Raw genomic sequence first — 13,454 nt, 5'->3', positions numbered from 1 at the left:
ATTTCTGATGTGTGGTGTAAAATTAAGGTTTTATTGGTACGTATATTACGGCTTGAATAATTTAGGTTTATATCTCTTTGACCTTTGTCATGACAAAACCTTCTGTCCATCCCATTAAGCAGACTGAGTTTTGTGTTGGGAACATGCCACGTTGATAGATACACGTCAAAGTTATAAAGACCTGTGCAAAGTGCATCAGATTCTTGGGTTTGTCTTTTGAGTCTGTTTGCTAAGTTTAAGAAGGGGCCGTGATCATGTTCAGTAAAAACTGTTGTAACTGAGATTTTTTGCTGTACTAGAGAACTAAAGGGTGAGTAGACTGAAGCAAGCCCTTTAGTGAGTTCAGAGACACTTCAGTCTCAGTTTGCTCTTTCACTACTATGTTCTAGAAGCATAAACGTATACTGAGGAAACATTCTTAATTGTGAAGTATTTTGCTTTACAGAGATAGGTGTCTGCCTTTTCAGCAGCAGAGTGTAGTTCCCAGGTACAGTGTGTCTGTCTGCTGTTCAGTAAAAATGCTGCAGCTCCATGTTCCTTTTCTCTGGGATGGTGCTGCTTACACTTTGGTATTGTCTCCTTTGACAATACAGCTCAGTATCAAAGAAATGTAAACCATAAATCTCCACAATGTGAATTGTATTCAGACTGGAGTAGCTCACTAGGTGTTAGCTTCTCCTAATCTTTCTAAATTTCCAAGTTTCTACTTCTTTTTCCTCTACATATTTTGTCCTATGTTTCTGAAGCTAAAATGGCAGCACTTCCAATGCAGTGTCAGTCCTCAAATAGCACCACCTCAAACCTGTGTTAACTTCTGGGTAATACAGCCCTCTAGACCTGTTATTCGAGTTCAGATCACCTGTCAGATTTTGTGTTTTGATGACAGCAGGTTTCAAAGTCCAGGTTTGATTTTGTTCTGTGTAAAGTGAGAGGAAAGGAAAAAGTTGAATTATAATCTGGAATGGTGGCTTAAAAAAGGGGAACATTGCTCTTGGTCTTTTAAGAGTAGAAAGTAATGTTGGAAAGACAGAAATGCTGTTTGACTTGGTACTTGTATGCGAGCTGTTTACATATGGTGTAACAGGGTGTCTTCCTTTTGAGTAATTCTAACCTGTTAAGCACTTAGCTGCTATCAGGAAAAGCAAATCACTCTACTCTTGAAACAGTTGTTCATGATTCAGTAAAGATTCATCCTGTGAATTAGGTCCCAAGTCTTTAAACTGTTGTTCTCTGTGTGAGGATGCTTTTATTTTCTACTGAAATTATTTTAAGATAGGTACATCTATTTCATGAGTTAGTTCTGAAGCTGAGTAAAGCTGTCAGGTTAGCAGAGGCAATTAAAAGCTTGAAGAGATGAGTTATCACCATGCTTGGTTTGTGGGATGTCATGGGCCTTGCCCCATGTGCAGCCAGGGCTCAGTCTCTATTGCTTGGTAACAATACCATGATTGTGCAATAATAACGGGACAGAATTAGCTCCAGAGGGCACATGTGGCAGTGGCTTGTGAAAATGTGGGACAGGCTATTTCTGTTCATAAAACAAATTCAGTGATTTGCAGTGTGAAATTGTGTACTGAGTCTGTCTGGGATGCCGGTAATATTCTTCACCAGCCTACCTGGTGCTGTGCTTTGGGTTTGGGACTAAATCAGTGTTGATAACAATGTTTTGGCTATTGCGGAGCAGTGCTTGCACAGCATCCACCAGGCCCTTTTCTTTTCCCTTCATGCCCTTCCCAGCCTCCCCAACCTTTTTTTTTTTTTCTTCCCCTCATCACTCTGTCCACCATCTGCACAAGATGCTGGGAATCTGACCCAAACTGACCAAAGGGATTGTTCTATACCACATGTTGTTATGTTCAACAGCAGAAGGTCAGGGAAAGGAGGAAGAATCTGGGACATTCATGGTTATGGTGTTTGTCTTCACAAGTGACAGTTCTGTGTGCAAAGGTCCCACTTTTCAGTAAGTCACTGAACATGCACCTGCTGATAGGAAACAGTGAATAAATTCCTTCTTTTACTTTGCTTGCATGGGAAGCTTTGCTTCACTTATTAAACTCTTTCAGCAAGAAGTTTTTCTCGCTCTTGAGCTTCTGAGTCTCTTCTTCATCCTATGGGGATTGTGGGGCAGACTGTGCCCAGCAGGTGGGTGCTTAGCTGCTCACCAAAGTTAACACACCACAAAATGCTGCGTCAAAGGGAGGTGTTGCTGGAAGTTACTGTAGTGAGTGTTTCACAGTTTCACAACCTGACTGAGACTGGAAGTGAGCTCTGGAGCTCATCTTGTCCAAACCCGCTTCACAAGCAGGACCCCCTATAGTTCATTGCTAAGGACCATGTCCAGATGGTGTTTGACTGTCTCCAAGGATGGAGAGCCCACAAGCTCTCTGGGCAACCTGTGCCAGTGCTCAGTCACCTCACAATTAAAAAGTTGCACCTGATGTTTAAGAGGAACCACCCATGTTTCAGTTTGTGCCTATTGTTTCAGGTCCTGTTCCATTAAAAGATCAACCTTTCTGACTTTTCACCCTCTTTTGGAGGCTTGGAATGCTCAGAAATGGCAGTAAAAATGGCAGTATCCTCAGTCTTTTTAATTCACAGGAAAAAAAACAGTAGCAAGAGCTGGAGACGATCTAGTGTCCACCCACAGACAGCATCTGAATTCTTGCTTCTTAAAGAGGCTGAGTTATAATGTGCTGAAGGGAAGTAAATTGTTATTTTTGGTTCAGCATTTTCACTCTTCCTGAAATGGAGAAAGTTACCCTCCTAAAATTGATGCACAAATTTTGTTTAATACTTTTCTAAGATATGGTTGGATGGGGATGGTTTTTTTCCCCCTTGCTATTTAGAACCCACGTCTCAGGAGGACTTGATGCCTTAGAACTTCTCATTATACAGAACAGTCTTAGTTAAGTAAATGACCTTGTTGGCTTCAAATTCTGAACAATTCAAGTGCCTTTTTGGATTGCGTCTGCACTTTTGTTCGATGAAAATGGAGTTGAAATCTATGTAATTGATATTCTCTGGTTTTTTCCCTAATAATAACTACAAAGAAAAGTATGCTTACAATATGAAAAGCAGAAGTTTATTGAAAAGAAATATACTGTGCATTTTTTACATGGGAAAGTGCAAACTGAGGGCCAAGTCTTGCAGTGCAAGTGGAAGGGAATGGATGTGTCTGATCAGTTATGCTGTCTGTAGTTGTGCAAGGCAAATACAAGTAATCTCCTGCTGCTGGCTTCTTAAACCACAGCTGTGAAGTGGTGTACATGCTACTGTCTAATTGGGCTTTTAACCCTTTTCTTGGAGAATAGCAATATAAAGTAACAAAGACTACATTTGTAGAGCTCACAATTACAAGGATTTTTAATCACCCACTTCTGATGTTTCATTCATTTTTGATGTATGCTTATACTAAGTATGGGAATCCCACAAACTACTTTACTGGAGCCAAAAAAACCCGGAAACTGACTGCAACCTTCACTGTTGGAACAGCCTCAGAACAGCAGCCACCCACTGTGTGGTGGTGTTCTGCAGCTCTTGAGTCACAATTGTAACCTCACTACACAAGCATTTCAGTAATTTTATGTAAAGCCTCTTGGAGAAGAGGAGATGTCGGCATCTGAGGCCTGCAAGGTCAGCATCCAAGTCAAAAGGTGATAGTCATCACACAAAATGGATAAAGGCAATGTTTGGCTTGACAGTGCTACATTAATTTCTTGCTGTGTCATTGCAATATATCCATTATCATTCATGTGAATCTAGACTAATGCAACAGTGAGTCAAGATTTCTCATCTTAAAAAAGGTAAAAAATAAGCGTGTCTAATAGCAGCAAATAATTGCATATTTGGACCTGTAAAAAATCACTTAGTGGCTACTTTAAAAGGTGCACTTTCCCTTCTTTCTAAGAAAGAAAAGAAATGGTTCTGGTCTGTTTCAGTCTTGAACTCTTGATTTAGTCCAAGATGATGCCTGGAGGGTGAATAACAGGCTAATTTGTGGTGAATTTGCTTAAAAATGTGTCTGGAAAATCAGCCTACTGATCTGTGAGCTCTTTCTTTGTGTAGGTTTCTCAGCTGCGGCATGAGCTGTCCATGAAAGATGAACTGCTCCAGTTCTATACCAGTGCTGCTGAAGAAAGTGAACCAGAATCCGTCTGTTCCACCCCGTAAGTCAACCCATATACAGCATTGAACCTTGATCTGTTGGATGATTTCATCACTTTGAAAAGTGGCAAAATTGCCCCTGTATTGGCTGGAACTATAAATGGGACTCAGAACTTGGTGCAAGGTCCAGCTGGAAGGACTTGCACTGAGCCAGCTGGCTATCCAGGTGCCTACAGGAGCCAGGAGTGGAGAGTTCATAGGGAGGCTGCTGGCACAACGCTGCAACAGAGGAACTGAGTCACTGTTGTGGTGGGGCAGCCGTGGGTGGCACTGACAGCAGCCCAGTACACCACACACATTTGCATGTGCTAGGACATGCTACATGAATGACCTTTGTGCTTGAAGGACCTCTGAAGGCACTATGGAAAAATTCCAAGCCAAGGGAAAGAAATAAAGCATGGCTTACAGTGTGGGCTCCAGGCAGTTAGCTGGCTGAACAGCATTGCAGGCTCTGAGGGGCTGTCTGCCCTTGCAGAGTTATTGCTGCATTCTGATGAAGCATGTGCAGCATTAACCAGGAGCTATTGGATTGCTTGTTCCCTGTAGTAACATGGTTTCTTTTCTCATAGCCTTGGCTGAACAACTTTTCCATAGGAAATGTGCAGAATAATAAATAAAATTTTTAAATGTTCTTTTGAAATTCACTGCAAATTTATTGCTGCCCAAAAGTACTGGCATGAATAAGCTGTATTTCATGTGGCTCTGTTTGCTTTTGAGACCTGTGTTCAGTCTATGCTTCTGTAAGATTGGCCATAATATATGTAAAAATTATTTAAAATTGTTGCTGTTTCTTACAAGGCTGAAGAGAAATGAATCTTCTTCCTCTGTCCAGAACTACTTTCATTTGGACTCTCTTCAAAAGAAACTCAAGGACCTGGAAGAGGAAAATGTTGTGCTTAGATCTGAGGTGAAATTGCTCCCTTTGTTTTGCTTAATATAGTTGTTCATCTAAATGCCAGAACACAGGTATTGAGAAGCTTGTATTTAAAGCTGAGTGTCTAACTAAGAGTATAATTCCACATATAACAGATCTCTCTGTGATTGTTTAATCACAATCCTTTATCCTTTTAAATGAAAGAAAGGCTGAAATGTGGAAGCTACATAGAATCACAGAATTGTTTAGGTTGGAAAAGAACTCTAAGGTCACTGAGGCCAGCCTTTGACCAATTAATACCTTATCAACTAGACCAGAGCCCTGAGTGCCATGTCCAGTCCTTTCTTGAACACCTCCTAGGGCAGTGACTCCAGCCCATTCCAATGTCCTGTCACCTTTTCTGTGAAGAAATTCTTCCCAAATGAAGCTACCTGCAAAGCAGTGTTTGTGCAGTAAGAATGTGCAGGAGCATGGGCAGGTTTTGGAGTCCAGTATTGCACTTTGAAACAGGTTGTAAAGGGTTAACCTGGCAGATAAGTGTGACTTGAGCTACAGATCTCAAGTTTGTAGGCTGGCATGGTCTCTGATACCAATTCAGTGTTTTTCTGAAAGCAAATTTCTAGCCTAAATTTGCATTACATTTCTTCATTTTGTGTTTCAAGTCAAGGCAGTTAAATTGAATGTGCTTTTCTTCTCTTTATTTCTTATGATATTCTGTTTGTTTCATAGATGACACAGTTTTTTAAAGTTTAATAATTTAATATGAAGTGAATAATTTTATATTTTCAATCCAACTTTTAAACCCTGGGAGCATGTTACCACTTTGCAAACATGTAGCAGGAGAGATACTTTGGTCTAAGAGTGAATTCATGAAAACAGAATGTTACTACTATTTTCCACTGCAAATGTAGGGCCCATTGTAAATAGGTAGTGCCACATCTTTGCATGAGACACCAGGTAACGGAGTCTGCTGTGCTCTTAACTGAGAAGGTGCACAAGGAAGATGAGCAATAGATGGTCTGAGAATAATGAACATTAGAACTGAGAGAGCTGGTAGAACTGCATCGGGACCTGGTAGGAAACCCCATGCAGCACTGCCTTCCCATCCAGGGAGATGTAGTCTGTGCCAACAAGGCACAGAATGAAGCCAAATCTGAAACCTGTGAGCTGTGCAGTTCTCCGTAGATGCAGTCTGTGGGTGTCTGTGCATGCCCCCCAGCTTTGGGAATAGATTACAGACCCACTGAGGTGGTGCCAGACAGAACCAGATGGCTGCAGCCGTGCTGCTCTTGGCACTCCCAGAGTCAGAGTGGAAAAGACAAACCAGGGAAGGAGGTTGCATTAAGGTTTTTTGTAGGTTACAGTGGCAGAACTTTTCAAATAGGATCAAATAGCATGTTTTTTTAAATACTTGAATGTTTAATTCAGTTATTTAAACCACGCTATTTATTTAGTTTTTGGTGATACCTAGCTTTGCTCAGTGAGCAGATCAAGTTCTGCATGATAGTGTTTTGTATGTACAAGCCTTTCTTTTTCTCTTTACTTTTAGTGCAAAATACACAAGTGACATCTAGTGGGGATATGGTGATAATGATGCAAGTTTCTCCATACAATACTGTCTCTGCTGAATGTTCACCTGGCCTCTTTTTCCAGAACATGTGGGAGGACAGGCAAAAACTGTAGTTTCTCACTGTCTTCCTGAAGGAGTGATTAGAATAGCTTGTCTTTCTGGAGCAGATGGAAGTGCAACAGCAGACTGGCAAAGAACAAATGTGCTAATGTAGCATATTTGATGTGGATTTCTTGAACAGGCCTGTCAGCTGAAGACTGAAACAATTACTTATGAAGAGAAAGAACAACAACTTGTCAATGACTGTGTAAAAGAGCTAAGTATGTGCCTACTTCTTTATACTTTTTTTGAGATAGGTCAGTAAAAATCCAAAACAGACCAGTCAGTCATGTTTATCTGTGGTAATTATTTTCATTTTATAAATGGTTATGAGGAGAAAACTTCTGGGCTGAAATTTCACACCAGAAAATGTTGGCTGAAAGCTAAATCTTTCTCATTTTAAAATAGTTTTGCATTGAAAGTGTTCAGTCTCCTTTGAGCATGAGCACTTGATGCCTTTCTGGTTTTGTGTCCTACTGTGTTGTTCAAAAATACCTTACTGTGAACTGGGGGTAGGATTCTGCTGAAGCAAGTGATGTTCCAAAAGAACATCTTTATGCTTACTTTTCTGATTTTGGGTTTGTGATGTTAATTGCAATTACTTATCTTAAAGGGGATGCAAACATCCAGATTGCCAATATCTCTGAAGAGCTAGCAAAGAAAACTGAAGATGCTGCCCGGCAGCAAGAAGAAATCACTCATCTTCTCTCTCAGATAGTCGAGCTGCAGAAAAAGGCAAAAGCTGTAAGCAATCCAGTTGAGAGACTACTGTTGTTATTTGCTGCTAATGTAACTGGAGGATAGATCAAAATCCTTTCTATACTAGAGCCTAAAGAAAATATTCCACCTTCCTTATGTGGATGACCTTGTTTGGTGTTTAATATCTGGCATACTTTACTAGAAAGCATCAATTTATTAAAAGATGCATACATGATTTCTCAAATGCAATAGTTAAAAATTATTTTAAATATTAGATACAAAGCTCTGCTCTGAGTTATGTCAGTGAGACAAGAATGTCAGTGCAAGTATTTCAGTGGGCACATACTTGTTTGGAGGTTCATTTAGTAAGGTGCATTCTAATGCTGTGAGTTCTTGTGTAAACATTAGAAATGTTTTTACACTAATTTGTAAATTAATACTGCTGTGGAGGAGAGGTGAGAAAAGTTACAGTGTTCCTACTTACCTGTAGTATGTTGTACAAATATCACAGGACAAAACATCTCAGTAATTCTAAAATTTTTTGGGATATTTTAGTGTGCAGTTGAAAATGAGGAACTTGTCCAGCATCTGGGAGCAGCTAAAGATGCCCAGAGACAGCTCACAGCAGAGGTGAGTACATTACTTGGTAATACAATAATTCAGTAGCCCAGCAATGACTGTTCACTTTGCCATGAGAAGTTTAGTCTGAGTTGAATCAGAAATATTAAATAGTTTTGCTTGTATATATGCAATGAAGGGACATTTATGTTCCTAGTAGAGTTCAAACCCTTTTCTTTCCTATTCTTTGCTCCTTCAAATGACACACATTTTGAAACAAACTTATGGGCTGTACAGGAACACCTTTAGAGGCTGACTTCTCTAGGCTGGTAATTTCAGCCTATTTTGACTAGTGAGATAAATGGAAGAGCTCACTGATGCTCTGTTTGTTCAGTGTATAAACATAAGGCAGTCCACCATTTTTGGTTGTATTATGGGAGCTGCATTCACATGAAAAAAAAATGGACAAGATGGAATGAATAGAGCTCGATCCCTTTAGGATGTGTCTTGCACTTGCACTACTTGGTAATGAACGTGGGAATGGCCAGAGAAACTTTTTCAGTGGGTGGACCTTTTTTATCTGTGGTGCTCAACAAAGATTGGGCTCATGCCTCACCATTGCTTTCTTAAGAAAGAAAATGAACCAAATCTCTTTTTCTAAACCAAATAGCTTATTTTTATGACAGTTGTAGGAATGTGGTGTTTCAGATTTCTGCCACTTTGCCAAACTTAGTTGAAGTGGCTGATGAACCCAAAAGCTGTGAGGACACACAGACATCTGTAGACAGAGTGATTACATAAGATGTGTTTCCTGGGAAAGCTAAAAATAAGGCATAGTCTTAGGCTGTTGAAAGATATACGTGTATATGTATGTATGCATGAAAGTCCTGGTTTTAAAATTCCTAAGTCCTTTGGACCATTGTGGAATGTCTTGTCCTCAGACCATGGTGTTTGCCACTGTGGTCATCGTGGCAGTGATTAAGCACTAAACCTGATCAGACTAAAGATAGTTTTTTAGCTCTGTATCTTCTCCTTGACAATGGCTTCACATGGAAGGAAAGGAAGGAAATCTTTCCGCATTGTTACCTTCCCTACCTGCCTTCCCATCACTAATCCATGTTATTAATGATCTTCCAGTGATACTCAGTTGTTGGAGATCGATTCCTTTAAAGTAGGATATTCTTCCCTTCACCATTATTGCTTACCAGTATTAAAAAATTGCAGGATTTTTATGGTAATAGTGCACCTCATAAGGTCTTGGACTGTTTTCTCTATGTTGCAGTTGCGAGAGCTGGAAGACAAGTATGCAGAGTGCATGGAAATGCTTCATGAGGCTCAAGAAGAGCTGAAAAACCTTAGGAACAAGACAATGCCAAATGCTATATCACGTCGGTACCACTCCCTTGGTCTCTTCCCTATGGTAAGCAGATTTAAGGAAAAACCTGCACACACCAAGCAAAGGATGTATGTTTGCATCTGACTTGCAGTTTCAGGGATAGGATCCTAGATCTGACATGAGCATGGGTGAAATGTGTATTTGCAGAGTCTTAAAGGATACCTGAGTGATCAGTTTTGCAAACCTGGTTCTGAAACAGTGGTGCTGTGCAGCTCTTGCTGCAGTGTTATATACAGCCTGCAGTGTCTGTGCTTATGCTGTGAAACCTGGTTAACAGGTTCTTACACACTTCTATACACCTTTGTTAGGCATCTCCTGTACTGTGGGGGCTGATGTTCATTAGGAGCTTCCTGTTTATCTTCAATATCCTTGGAGATATAACTTCCTAATAACATAACTATGGTTTTCAGACATGGCATCTTTCTAGTCATTTATGATATACATTTTGGTTCTTCAGTCTAAATCTTTGAACAGGGTTAAAAGCATAACTTCTTGTTTTATAGTGACTGAATTCAGTGGTTCATTAAAAGAATGTTAGTTGTTAATCTGTGTTATGGCAACAAGTTATGGTGGTTTCACTGGTGTTATCAACTTTCTTTATCTGATTTCATGTGATTATGACATTTTAAACTCAGGAAATATGTGGTACCCTCAATGAAATGAAAAAAAAGAGTGGATAAGAATGTGTGCAGTAACTTGCTCTGATTACCTTTTTGTCCTCCCCTCTGAGACTGAACGCAGGCCAAATTAAAGTGCAGACATTTAATAATACAAGTTGTGCTTGCAAAAATACTACAAATTGTCCTTGCACAAATACAGCTGAAAGCTGTGAAAAGTATGCTTGTGCTGAGGTGGTCTTATATGTTTTGTATGAAAATGATTTTCAAACGTTGAATCATGGGACAAAAGATCATTTAGGTTTGTTAATGTTTGATACTTAGACCCTGCACCCAGCAGTAAATCTTAGTGACCAGCTACAGAAAATTGATGGCCTGCTACCTGTAACCTTATGGAGAAAGTATGTAGTGCTTTATGCCAAGAATCATGTCATTTTTGTGGATGGGTGGATAATGCTGTGGGTTTTATGTTTATTCTAAATGAGAACATAAAGAGCAAAACTTTGTACATGAAAGGTGAGTGTTACTTAGTATGGAATTCAGTCTGGGTAGCTGGATCATGTTGTTGCCTACAATGCTTTTTTAAGATTCTTTGGCAGATATTATGTATCATCAAATGGTACATACTGCAGGAAAATGAAGCTAAGCCATATTTTGTCAGTGCTTTAAATACCTACATTAGCTTTCCAGTCATTTTTCATATTTAAACCTTCATTTTTTCTTCTAGAAATACTCTTCATTATTTATTACTTTGTATAAGTAATTTATTATTTTCTGTCATGCCAACCTATTAATGCTATGATATTTGTTTCTCTTTTGTGCTTACTTTTAACAGGATTCTTTGGCAGCAGAGATAGAAGGGTCAATGAGGAAAGAACTGCATTTGGATGAACCCGACTCTCCTGACTTGGCGTATGACTGAAAAGAATTGGTTCCTAATTGATTGGTTATATCTGAATTTAATTATTTGATGAGAAAAGAAAAAACAGGAAATAGTTGAGCTAGATATTTAGAAAGAAGTATTTCTAGCTGAATGTGAATGATAAGAGAGAAAGGAAAACAAATTGCCTAGTTTTTGGGGTGTTTTTGTTTTCTCCTAAATCTGCTAAAAGAAAACACGTATATACTGGCCTTGCCTTGTCTTTTAAACTTCTTTCCTCATTAGTGAGTGCTGAGAATGAGAAAAGGTTTGTTTTCTTGTGTGTTACCATGCTAGATTTCTTCAGTTACCAGTTAGAGGAGGAGTTCATGTTCTTGGTGAGTTTTATAACATAATTTACCAGGTTGATCTAATCCAGTTTTTACAGGAAGAACATCAGGGCAGTAAGGGATTTGCAGTGGTTGGGTACTTAGTGTGATGCCCATTACACCTGTGCTGAAGTTCTGTTTAATTAAACAAGAGAGTAGTTTGAAACAAGTTAAGTGCTTGCGACAGCCCCAAAGCTATAGATAGATGCAGCTTGGCAGAAATGGCCTTGCTGATGCCAGTTGCACGTGTACTCCAATAGGTTTATCTCACAGATTTGTACAAAGCATGGATTGTTTAATTTGAAATAAGTTAATCCAGTTTACAGGGTGTGTTACAGAAACAGAGTTTACAAAACAGGACAGTCGGGGAAGGTACAGTAGGCACTTCTCAGAAACCTTCTAATTGCATTTACAAAATGCCTGATGCATACACTGACCTTTTCTAAGCCTGAGCCGAGAACTGCAAAGAGGCTTTGACAGAGTGAAATGCTGGTTAGAAAAATGTAAGATCAGAAAGTTGTGAGCATGCTCAAACCCATAGGATCCTTTCATCCTTCCAGTATAATCTAACTTGAAGCTAGTTTGACTTTTTAGAATGTCTTATTTACTTTGCCTGTACCACTGTACCAGAGGAGGATACTTTTTTTTTTTTTTTTTTTTTTTTGGTTGCGTGACTTGTTTCGGTTTTATTTATTTGTGCAGTGGTAGTAACTGCAAGCTCCATGGGACTGTTTATTGATAAATACTCTTAAATTCAGCCTCATAAAGATATACTGCTATAGACCTGGAGCCTCCATGCAAAGGGTGCAATGGTTGGGCACTCATGGACAGAAGGAAAGAAATTTAAATTACATTAAATAACCTAAGCCATGCAGTCACTGTTACAACCTGGCAGTGTTACCTTTCATGGAAGGAATTTGCTGTCCTTGTGTTCAGCCATTGCTGAACTGTAAAATAAAGCAGTAGTGGCACTGCTGCAGCATGGTGTAGGGTAATTTTATCAAGAAATTTCTGCTGACGTGTCATCTGATGTCAGTCTTGAACCAGGTGAACAATGTTTGTTATGGTATAAAGACAATGGTGATAAAGAATGAACTGTAGAAGTAGGTCAAATATTAGGTTTCCAGCCTTGACAACCTCTCTCTCAAGTCCTGGTCCATTATATTTCTGGGATCTTTTTCCTTTTTTTTAAAGTACTATTTAAGGGGATTGGAAATTGGTTTTGGACAGAAAAGATACAGGACTTTCTTGCATGGAAATACTCAGAACAGTAAAATCAAACTCTCTTTTAAAATGGATTAGTCAGTTTATAGGTAAGAGTTGAATGGAGGTCAATTCTGGTTTTTAAAATCTCATTTTTCCATAATGGCTTTATGGCAGTTTTAGCTGATGTACTAAAATGCTTTTTCACTTATTTTTTATTAATATTTGAAAGGGTCCATGCACATGATTGTCAAATGTTCTGTTAAAAATATTCTAAGGTGATGGAAGAATTATGTTGATGGATTGAAAGTTATGGCCAGACTGTAGCTAGTATGGGACCCTATGCATACTACTTTACAGAAATATATATAAAACCAAAGTGTTTGATAGACCTGTGAATAGGAAGGGCTGTTAATAAGCTCTTCCCTGTTACTCTGCTCCTTCTCCTGGTAATAAGTTATAGAGTGATTACTAACTATTAACTGAGTGATTATTAACTATTAACTAATTAGTCATTGAGTGTGTGTGTGTTTTACAGCCATCAGAAGCGGGTCTTCGAGACGGTGAGAAATGTCAATCAAGTTGTCAAGCAGAGATCCATGACTCCGTCTCCAATGAATATCCCAGGCTCTAACCAGTCCTCTGCTATGAACTCAGTCATTTCTAGCTGTGTCAGCACTCCACGTTCCAGTTTCTATGGGGGAGACATCTCTAACATTATGATAGACAACAAGACCAATAGCATCATCTTAGAGACAGAGTCCTCGGACAATGGGTCAGTAGCAGAGCACTGGAATTTGCTTTTGCTTTGTTTCTGACATAAAGGCAGTGTTCCTCTTATCCTCCTTTTGTCTTATGTAGTGCAGTTATCACAGTGGCATACATCTTCTAAATCTGTTTTGTGCTTATAGGTTTTGGGCACTCAAGTTTAAAAAAAGAAAGCTTTTAGAAAGTACTATGTATCAATCAGTATCTGCAACTCAGACCTGTTCTGAGATGCAACATCACCAAATGATGTAAAACTAC

General features: G+C 39.2%; 1 protein-coding gene across 7 annotated transcripts in view; it reads left to right on the top strand.

Moving 5' to 3' along the window:
• The window catches only part of TRAK1 (trafficking kinesin protein 1), a 127,369-nt gene that overhangs the window by 92,640 nt on the left and 21,275 nt on the right, over window positions 1-13,454 (top strand). For all 7 annotated transcript variants that reach the window (XR_005952930.1, XM_041407932.1, XM_041407929.1 and 4 more), the window contains exons 6-13: window positions 4,066-4,166; window positions 4,963-5,071; window positions 6,850-6,928; window positions 7,321-7,451; window positions 7,962-8,036; window positions 9,247-9,384; window positions 10,813-10,889; window positions 12,967-13,203. Coding sequence is in view for 6 of the 7 variants with exons in the window: in XM_041407932.1 (XP_041263866.1) it covers window positions 4,066-4,166; window positions 4,963-5,071; window positions 6,850-6,928; window positions 7,321-7,451; window positions 7,962-8,036; window positions 9,247-9,384; window positions 10,813-10,889; window positions 12,967-13,203 (947 nt within the window). In the remaining variant the exon portion in view is untranslated. The remainder of the gene's footprint in view (window positions 1-4,065; window positions 4,167-4,962; window positions 5,072-6,849; window positions 6,929-7,320; window positions 7,452-7,961; window positions 8,037-9,246; window positions 9,385-10,812; window positions 10,890-12,966; window positions 13,204-13,454) is intronic.

Source organism: Onychostruthus taczanowskii, unplaced genomic scaffold, assembly GCF_017590055.1.
Source record: "Onychostruthus taczanowskii isolate IOZ18803 unplaced genomic scaffold, ASM1759005v1 scaffold28, whole genome shotgun sequence".
Taxonomy (NCBI): Eukaryota; Metazoa; Chordata; class Aves; order Passeriformes; family Passeridae; genus Onychostruthus; species Onychostruthus taczanowskii.
Note: the sequence above shows the minus strand (reverse complement) of the source record. Positions and strands in the feature narration are given on the sequence as shown.